Source organism: Moschus berezovskii, chromosome 22 (genome assembly GCF_049115385.1).
Source record: "Moschus berezovskii isolate FMDL1 chromosome 22, NW_MosBer_1.0, whole genome shotgun sequence".
Lineage (NCBI taxonomy): Eukaryota > Metazoa > Chordata > Mammalia > Artiodactyla > Moschidae > Moschus > Moschus berezovskii.
Genome location: NC_142481.1, coordinates 52,152,255 through 52,162,566, shown reverse-complemented (window position 1 = coordinate 52,162,566; position 10,312 = coordinate 52,152,255). Strand labels below are relative to the sequence as shown.

The 10,312-nt window shown below is 55.9% G+C and overlaps 1 protein-coding gene across 4 annotated transcripts in view; it reads right to left on the bottom strand.

The window, feature by feature from the left end:
* Positions 1-2,525: 2,525 nt before the first annotated feature.
* CLMB (calcimembrin) overlaps positions 2,526-10,312 on the bottom strand; it is a 30,819-nt gene continuing 23,032 nt past the window's right edge. For 3 of the 4 annotated variants that reach the window (XM_088830642.1, XM_088830641.1, XM_088830643.1), the window contains 2 exons: positions 5,284-5,424; positions 2,526-3,024 (listed from right to left, as the gene is read on the bottom strand). In XM_088830642.1, the coding sequence (XP_088686768.1) occupies positions 2,966-3,024; positions 5,284-5,424 (200 nt within the window). In that variant the 3' untranslated portion in view covers positions 2,526-2,965. The remainder of the gene's footprint in view (positions 3,025-5,283; positions 5,425-10,312) is intronic. The other variant, XM_088830639.1, reaches the window with a different exon arrangement.

Genomic DNA, 10,312 nt, shown 5'->3' with positions numbered 1-10,312 from the left:
TAACCCCTCTCCCTGACCAATATAGCATGCCTGACCTTTCATGAAGGGTCAAGTCCACGGAAAATCCAACAACCCCCCTCACCAGGTTGCAACCACAGACTTCGCCTGGTGGATCTCCTCGAACACTGCCTTGCAAACATCAGCATAATCGCTAACATTCTAGGTTCCATACGTATAGTCATCTGTTTCATCTTGCCAACAACCTGGTTACTACCTTCTTTTGAAGACTGAGGAAGCTGAGGCTCAGAGTCGATCAGTTAATAATTTTTTTTTTTTTTTAACTTTTGGCTGTGCCCCACAGCATGTGGGAACTAGTTCCCCAGCCAGGGGTTGAACCCACTCCCCTGCACTGGGAGGTGGAGTCGTAACCACTGGACCGCCAGGGAAGTCTGATGCTGAGGCTCAGAGTGGCAAAGTAACTCACTCCAGGTCACCCATCTGACAAAGGGAGCATGGGGGTGGACGCGGCAGGCTGGGCGCCAGGCCCCAAGGAAGGCTTCAGGTGGAAGCGGTTTATTCACAAGGCCCTCCCGGGATGCTCCAGGAAGGCGGGAGACCTCCAGGGCCAGTTCAGGTTAAGGAGCAGGTTTCTACTGCTGGCCCCTTGGGATTCAGACCACCCCCACCCCACCCTACGCCCCACCAACCTGTGACTCCCAGGGAGGCCTGGCTCCTCACAGTACCAGCACTGTCCCCAGGGAGCTGGTTAGAGACACAACAGTAGACCCAGCTCAGACCTCCCCTAACAAAGGGCATCTGCCTTTGAACCAGCTCCCTGCTGACAGAACCTTCCAAAGCACCAGGTTGTCTCAGTCCCCTCACCAGGAGAAGGAACAGGGAGGTGGGGAATGTATCCGCTAACTCCCATCCATAGTGGGTGAGGGGTACTGCCAGGCGGCCTCGAGAGAGCCCCCAGGCCAGCGGCTCCTGCAGCAGAGGAAGCCCTTGGCCGCTGGAGTAGAACCCTGCCCTCGCGCACACACACAGGGCTCCATCACACCCAGGGATACGGTCCCAGGTGGCCTGCTCCTACCGCCCACCCCACACTCACCCCTCCAGACTCCTCAGGTCCCTGCCGCATTGTGCCTATTCCCCAGATGAGCAAACGGAGGCCCAGGGAGGTGGATGCCCTGTGTGATCATGACCCCCATTTACTGACTGACTGTTCCATGCCAGGCACTATGTGGGCGTTGTATGGAGATCGTTTTCCTTAACGCACATGGGCTCGCCACGTGGGAGGTCCTGCTCTCCTCACTTCACAGGTGAAGACAAGATTCAGAGGGGTTGAACAGCTTTCCAAGGTCACACAGCACAACACAAGGTCTGGCCAACACCCTTGCTAGCATCCACTCCCCCTATTCTTTCTCACGCTCCTAAGAAGGAATGCTGGGAGGCTGCAGTGGGGTGCCCTGCCCCCTGCCATCATGGCCCCCACCTTGCCCCTTCCTCATGAGGAGGCAGAGCTAGCTTGAAGGCAGAGCCTCAGGAGCAGTGAGCATTGCACAGGGTTTCTTGTGGCTTGGGGGGCAGGTGTCACGAGGAAGGGTCCCCCTCACTCAGCTGGGGTGCATACTCCATGCTGGCTCTAACAGGAACGAGCCCTTCATATTCAAGAGGCCCAGAACCCAGGACTGGGGTGGGTGCCTTGGACTGCAAGGCCTTTCTGCAGGAGACCAAGGGGACTCACCTGGCCCTGTGAGAAAGCCAAACTGGCTCCCCAGGGCTGCGAAGCCTCTGGCTGGCCCTCCACCTGCTCTCCAGCTCGCAGTCCTCTTGCTGTTGCCATGGGCACTAAATGCCTGGGGTGAAGTGCCCATTAGCCACGGCAGGTCACTGAGTGGGCTGGAGATGGGGGGTGGGCGCCCCCAGCCTGCACACTGAGCCAGCCCTCAGGGCGAGCACCCAGCCCTGAGACCCAGTGTCCCCTGGGTCCCGGAGGGAAAGGACTGTGGCAGTGTCCACGTCACCTCCAGGGGGATATAAGGGGTGCCGAGTATCCAGGGAGAAAGGGACAATCAACAAGAAATATTGCTGAGTGGCACCTTCGTGTGGATGGTAAGAATGCGGGGTCTGGGTTCAAGTTCTCACTCTCTGACGACCTTGGGCTCTAAGTTTCTCAGGTGGCCCATCTGTAAAATGGGGGTAACCACAGCGTCTACACCAGGAGACTAGACGGTTATTCCCAGCACGTCACTCCCTCCCTTTATAGACCTGTCTGTCCCTTCCTGTGCCATGTGACTGCCCAGCTCAGCCACGTGGGGTATGTCTGTGTAGCTTGCTTGCTCCACGCGTGGAGGCGGAGAACGCTCCTGCAGGGCCCAGCGTGTGCTCTGAGCGTCTGCAGTGAGAATGCACTCTGGGCACTACTGGCCACAAAATGAGGAGGTCCAATCAAGGGGCCAAGACCACCCAAAAGCCCGTCACCAGCCAGGCCAGCCCCTCCATGATAAGCGAGTCTCTTAAACCCACCTTTGTACTGAGCGTGCTCCATCTCCTCTGCCCGCCCAAGGAGCAGAGTCCACAGCTCGTTACTCAGGATCTTTATTTACAATGCAAAAAAGAACTTATAAATCACTTTCTGGACAGTTTTGATGCCTTTAAGACAACTTATAAAAAGAGCCAGTCCTGTGCAAGAAGTCCTTGTGTGTGTGTGCACCTCCAGGGCGCCCGTCTGCACAGCCCTGGGCGCTGGGAGTCCGTCTGGCCAGAAGGGAGCCTCTCCCGGACTGCACCCGTCACCATGCCCGGGGTTGGTGAGAATGTGGAGGTATTGGAGGTCCGGTCCACCCCACGGGGCCTGGGAAGTGTCGCTCTGGAAGCAGGCGGGACTGACTGCTCGCTCCTCTCCCCACGCCTCTGGTCCAGCACTGGAACCGCTGCGTCCTCAGCAGAGCGTCCCAGGGCCCCAGACACACAGAGAGGGGGGCGGCCAGAGCAGGAGCCAGGGCAGGCCTGCGCCGCTGCCTCAGGCCTCAGGGTCAAGGTCTCCATCCTCTGGGCACGACCCCGACTCGTCCAGCCAGACTAGGAGACAGAGGGGGATTCCACATCTGGATGGGCCCCTCCCACAGCACACCCCTTTCCCCAGGAGCTCCAGGGCCGGCGCCTTGGGGCACGTTGCTTCATCATATCCCCCCAATCTCTGCGCATGAAGGGCAGTGGTGTCAGCTGATTCGGAGAGGGGACCCCAGTGACGCGGGTCTCATGGGCTCTCCCCTCTCCTCTGGCCACCCCAAGCCCCGAGCTCCCCCAGATCTCAGGCTGAGGCCCCTGGGATTGCACCCCACACACACCCCCCGATGGCTCAGCCGCTTCTGAGTGCCTGCCTGGAGATGCCTGCATGCCCAAAGCTCGGCAGGAGGTCAACACACCCCCCCCTCCAGTTCCAGGTGGGAAACTGAGGCCCTGAGCGGGGACATGCCCCCCAGTCAGCAGGGTGGTCAGGGCAGGGCGGGTTCTCACCCATCCCTCGCTGTGGTGGAGGCCCCAGGTGTCTTTCAGAGGCAGGAGCCCACTGCCCCGCTGGACGTGCCGCCAGGCCTGCGAGGCTGTCCCCCTGCCCTAAACGTCACTGGGGAGGAGACCGGCCGCACAGGCACCATGCGGGCTATGGGGTCAGGCCCCTGACCTTCCTCTTCACCAACTCTCACGGCCTCCGAGGCACGACCGCTCTGTGCGACATAGGGGAGCTAGGCCTCGTTCCCACGTTTTGCGACTCCAAGGGCTCCGCCCTTCCTCCTCCAGCTCCCTCTCTAAATGGGGAAAGGCAGAGGTCAGGCCTCACCTCTGCCACCAGACAGGACGTCTGTGCAGTCCAGGGGAACTCTGTGCAGTCCCTCTGCACTGGGACCCCGTGGGCACTCAGGGCTGCGGGCCTGCACCCCACAGACCTTGAGGAGGAACCATGAGTCTCCCCTGTGCTCACACCAGCCCTGGGAGGCAGGGAAGGCGGTTACGATCGCATCTTACAGATGAGGCCACTGAGGCTCCGAGAGGGAAGAGGGTGTCACGGCAGGGCCTGGGCCTTGGTTACCCATGGCAAGCTCTCTGATTAGACACAGAGGCAGAAACCCAGCTCTTCTCTCACCTGTGTGCCCTTGGGGGAGTCACTGTCCCTCTCTGGACCTCAGTTTTCCCAACTATAAATTAGAGATAAGGGCGGAATTCACAGCTCAGAGGGTTGGAGTGAGAATTCACTTAAGACTTGTGAACAGCATTTAGCCCAGTGCCAGGCACCTGAGAAGGTGACACGGGACTGTGGCCCATGGCCATCACTACTGCTCCTGACCCAGTCCTAGTACCAGCGTGGGCTCTGGCCCCAGCCTGATGGGCTCTCCATGTCATTCCCCCTGGCGGGCAAGCTGACCCCCAGACTGAGAACTTCTGGAGAAGACTACCTGAGTCCCCTCACCTCCCCACTCTCTCATGAGCCTCTCCTCAGCCTTTGTGGGCCTGTATCCCTTGGACAAGCCAGGCGCTAGCTGTAGCCCATGATGGTAGCCCCCGAGAGGGCGTCAAGTCGGGGCTTGCAGAGCACAAGCTCCAGATCTCACGGCCTGGCTCTGAGTCCCAACTCTGATGTATCAGCTGCACGGCGAGTGTTTCAACCTCTCAGAACCTCAGTTTACCCACCTGTAGAATGGGGATGATGAGAACTGGACCTAACTCAGAGTTACTATGAGGCCTCAAGAAAATACAACCACCGTCATTACTTATGATGATTGTTCACAACAGCAACCTCCACACCAGGCAACAGTCCTGACTCAATAAACCTGTTCATGAACAAACAGGCCCCCGCCAGCTCCAGCGGTATTCACAGAGGCACCGGGGGCTGCAGGGCGGGAGGCAGTAGTTTGGGCCCCTCCCTCTCACTGTCTATCTGGGAACCACCCCATCCCCTCTCTGCTCCTTGCAGTGAGCTGGTGTCTGAAAGGCCCAGAGATCAGCCCCAGCCTGGGTGGGAGGGGGAAGTCCCCAAGCCTGTCCTGTCCACTGAATCGCAAGATGGAGCCCCAGGTCCTCGGCTACAGGGGAAGGCACCTCCGTCTACCACCTTGGCAGGCCCACGAGATCCTATCCATGACTCACCCAGCTGCCAGCAGAGGCTATGGAGCTAATTATTCCATACACCACAACTTGCTGAGGCTGGTACCAGGGACACGGGCCCATGGTGGAATGTGTGCAGATCCAAGTGTAAATTTTTAATAAAGCACAGGAGCAGACACCCACCCCTGCCCAGAAGGACACCCCCCAGGCCCCCCGGCCTGACAGCAGAGGCCTCACCTGCCCTCCGGGGGTCTCTGGGCAGGGCCACGCCCGTGGGGGTTGGCGGCGTGATGATGATGTTGGGGACGTCCAGGTGCTTGTCGCTCAGCACGGGGGCCTCGTCGTGGCTGCCGCTGCTGCTGACACACATTTTTAAGCCTGAGAGGGCGGGCCGTGGAACACACACATACACACATGACAGAGAGACACACGTCAGTGGCCGCTGGGGACCGCCCGCCGCCCTTCTCCATCGCCGTGGGTCCCCGTGATGCAGGGCCCAGGGGACTGCTCTGCGTGCCCATGTCAGGACCCGTCCGAGCTGGCGCCGCTTGGCCAGGGTATGAGTTTTCTCTGCTTTGGTCACTCGTGTTAACGTTGGAGACTGTGACACACAGTAGGTACTCAAAACACAACTCCGAGCGGAGGAAAGCCACAGACTTAGCTGGAAGCCACGCCTGCACGAGGCAGCGCCACGTCCCCCACAAATTATCTTCTGAGACAGTCGGTGTGACATCAGCGCTGTTTCTTTCTTAGACCTTGGAATGAATCCACTGGAGAAACTGTCTGGGCCTGGAACTGTCTCTGTGCAAACACTTTTGATTACAAATTGGGGTTCTTTAGTAAGAGGTGGGGCTATTCAGATTTTGTTTCCTTTTGTCCTTTTGGGTAAGTTACATTTATGAAGGAATCTCTTTCTTCTAAATTGCTGCAATCCTTGTTTTCTTTCTCCCATAAATTCAGGTAATCCGGCCCAGTCTTCATGTCCAGCTGACATGAAAGTGCTCTCGCCAAATCCTAACCTCATTCTTCCCGTCTTGAGTCAAGGCCATTAACCCTGTGCCAGTAACCAGGGCCTCAGCAGCAGTCCCCCTTACCCGTCTCCTCGCCCTCCAACACTCCAGTCAATGTAACCAACCACAGACACGTCACTTTGCCAACAAAGTCCGTCTAGTCAAAGTCATGGTTTCTCCAGTAGTCCTGTATGGACGTGAGAGTTGGACCATAAAGAAGGCTGAGTGCAAAAGAATTGATGCTTTTGTGGCGCTGGAGAAGATTCTTGAGAGTCCCTTGGACTGAAAGAAGATTAAATCAGTCAATCCTAAAGGAAATCAACACTGAATATTCATTGGAAGGATTGATGCTGAAGCTAAAGCTCCAATATTTTGGCCATCTGATGCGTAGGGCTGACTCACTGGAAAAGACCCTGATGCTGGAAGAGATTGAAGGCAAAGGATAAGAGGGCGACAGAGCATGAGATGGTTGGATGGCATCACCAACTCAATAGACAAGAGTCTGAGCAAACTCTGGGAGACAGTGAAGGACGGGGAAGCCTGGCGTGCTGCAGTCCATGGCGTCGCAGAGTTGGACACGGCTGAGCGACTGAACAACAAGAGTCCATAGATCCACTCGCCTCCCATCTGTGACAATCTTCCTCCACCTCCTCAGGCTCCTAGTGAGCCTCTCCACCTTCTGGCTGGTCCCTTATCCGCCCACCCTCCAAACAGCAGCCAGAAACTGCAAACCTGATCACACCCGGGCACTCGCTAGCTCTCAGCAACTGGCTACAAACAGCCTTTCCCAAAGAGTGTTCCCTGGAACACTGCCTCTACAGACTCTCTCAGGAGGGAGGGTCCGCGATCCAGTGAGTCTGGGAATCCCATCTACTCTATCCTTCTCGTGGAGATCCCATGCCTGTTGGAGCATTAAAGGCTCTGAGAAGTCCTGCACTGAGCTGCTGTCATTGTGCTTCACCCCCGGGGTTCCTGAACTTAAATAACCCTGGATTCTATTTTTGGAGGGACACCTGTTAACATCTCACAAAACCATGAGTCATGAAATACCTTCTGGGAAAGACTGATCATAAATTAAAGTCAGCCTCCACAGTCTGCCCCAAGCTTGTTTTGAAGCCTGCCACCTGGATTTCCCTGGTAGCTCAGCTCATAAAGATTCCACCTGCAATGTGGGAGACCCAGGCTCGATCCCTGGGTTGGGAAGATCTCCTGGAGAAGGGAAAGGCTACCCACTCTAGTATTCTGGCCTAGAGAATTCCATGGACTGTATAGTCCAGATCACTTCAGTTGCTCAGTCATGTCCGATTCCTTCTGACCCCAAGGACTGCAGCACACCAGGCTTCCCTGTCCATCACCAACTCCCAGAGCTTGCTCAAACAAATGTCCATCGAGTCGGTGATGCCATCCAACCACCTCATCCTCTGTCGTCCCCTTCTCCTCCTGCCTTCACTCTTTCCCAGCATCAGGGTCTTTTTCAATGAGTCAGTTCTTCGCATCAGGTGGCCACAGTATTGGAGTTTCAGCTTCAGCATCAGTCCTTCCAACGAATATTCAGGACTGATTTCCTTTAGGATGAACTGGTTGGATCTCCTTGCAGTCCAAGGGACTCCCAAGAGTCTTCTCCAAAACTACAATTCAAAAGCATCAATTCTTCAGCGCTCAGCTTTCTTTATAGTCCAATTCTCACATCCATACATGACTCCTGGAGAAACCATAGCTTTGATTAGATAGACCTTTGTTGGCAAAGCAATGTGTCTGCTTTTTAATATGCTGTCTAGGTTGGTCATAGCTGTATAGTCCATGGGTCACAAAGAGTCAGACACGACTGAGTGTCTTCACTTTCACTTTTCACTGTCATGCATTGGAGAAGGAAATGGCAACCCACTCCAGTGTTCTTGCCTAGAGAATCCTAGGGATGGGGGAGCCTGGTGGGCTGCCGTCTATGGGGTCGCACAGAGTCGGGCACGACTGAAGCGCCTTAGCAGCAGCAGCAGGTTGGTCACAGTCCACGGGGTCGCAGAGTTGGACCTGACTGAGAGACTTTCTCTTTCCCTTTCCCTGCCTCCTGCCCACACTCCTTGAACTGCTCAGTTCCCCTAACACCCTAGCCCTTTTGTGCCTTCACACAGGCTGTTCCTCCTGCCTGCAGTGCTCTCTGTTGCTTTGGAAGGGTGGTGAGCTCCTTCTGATCCTTCACACCCCAGCCTAACGGGCTCTTCTATGGGGAAGCTGTCCCAGGTATCTGACCCCCGCTCCTTCAGTCTTCCGGTGCCAATCTCGAAATGAACAGTCCCTTCTGCCTTTACCGTGAGCGTGTGAAGGACAGCCCCTACTTGCTGACCCATGCTTCCTTAGAACCTAGCATCCTGCCTGGGACAGAGCACACAAGGGTGCTTTCAATTTTAGATCAAAAACAACTTCAGGCACCGCTGAACTAAGTATTCAAATCTTTGTCTCCATGCCCTGCCTCTTTGTTTTTCCTCCCCAAACAGCCCCAGACTGGACTGCATTAGCTCAGGTATCCGAGCCCCCAGCCAACAGCAGGAGCCGAGCAGTGGGGTGGGTTTCCCCGACCCCCACTGGGACAGTGCTCCTTAATCACCCCTGCCAGGTCACTGTGGTGGTCCTCAACGATGTCCCTGACGGGTGGAGTCTGATTCCCCTCCTCTCCAGTGAGGGATGGCCCCTAGGGTGGATTCCAATGCAGAGACAAAGACAGAAGGGATGGTGTGTGATTTCCATGGCAAGGTCATGCAGGACACTGCTCTTGTCTGCTCTCGCTCTCGGGGAGCCAGCTGTCATGTGTGAGGATGCTCAAGTGACCTGAGGGGGAGCCCAGCCGGTGAGCCAGCGGCACGGGAGGAAGCCACCTAGGGTGTGGGTCCCCTAGCCCAGGCAAGCCTTCAGACGAGACCAAGGCTCAGCCTACAGCTTGACTGTAACCTCTGAGACCCTCTGTGACACAACCTCCCAGCTAAACTGTCCCTGAATCTCCAACCCACAGAAACTGTGAGATAATCAATCCTTAAGCCACTAGGTTCGGGGGGTCATTTGTTATGCAGCAGTAGATAACAGATACAGTAGTCAACACAGCTTGCCTGTCCTTGAAACCCCAATCCTGTTTCCTTCCTGGGGAGTCCCTGTGGCCCCCCGCTAAAGCTACCAGGCTGGTTAGTTTCGTAGAAAGGGGCCACGTCCCCTCCATCAGACGACGAGCCCCTCAGGAGCACCCACCAAGGCCACTGCCAACCTTCTCTAAGACCTTAGAGCTGTTTCTTCCTGCCATCTTATGCAGAAGCCCAGAATGTAAAACAGACATGAAGGAGCCGCCTGGAGGAGCCTCCTGTTATCACTGCAGCAGCTGGCATTCAGGGGTCATCTGCCACATGCCAGACACTTCCTCCTACGGTCTTCAAGGCCACACCAGGAGGGGTGAACTTGGATGTGAGGCTGAGGACCAGAGACAGTGGGAGCTTACACAGTGATGAACAGCTAGTGGGTGGCAGGGGCAGGATCTGAACCCAGACCTGAGTCAGTCTGATTCCATAAGCTGCTGCTCCTTGTAACCATGATCCTGTAACAGAGCCAGGAAAACTATCTGAAAAGGACCTGACGGTAAATATGTTTTACTTTCTGATGGGAAATATGCTTTACTTTGAGGGCGACAAAGTCTCTGTTGCAACTTCTCAGGTTTGCCATTGAATGCAAGTGCAGCCTCAGACAATATGTAAATGAGTGGGTGGGGCTGTGTGCCAAGACACTTATTTAGAAAAACACAAGGGGCAGTCGGCTTTGGTCCAAGGGCTGTGGTTTGCCTCTGTTAGCTCTGTAATATCCAGGAGTTGGGAAGTTTGGATCAGGGACATGCCTGACATCCTAACAGGCAACAACAGAACCTCAAAAGCCCGAGGCTCATTAATGCCAAAACCCAAACCCAAATCCCAAATCTGGCTTCTGCTGGGAAGTGACAGGTGGTGGGCGTGAGGAAATGAAGGGAATGAATGAATTCCTCAGAAGCCCTTGCCCAGAGAGCCGGGGCCAAGAGGGTGCTGGTCCCTGCTAGCTTCCTCCAGAGTCATCCCCAAAGGGCATCTCAGGGAGCACGGCCACAAAATCGAGCTCTGATTACTGCTGTCTGTAACTGAAGGGAGCCTCCTGCTCAGCCTCCAAGGCCCCTTCCTCAGTGAGAATTCCAAAGTTCTAAAAGAAAATGCTAATGGAGTAAAGCCACACTCCTCCCAGGGCCCACAACTGCA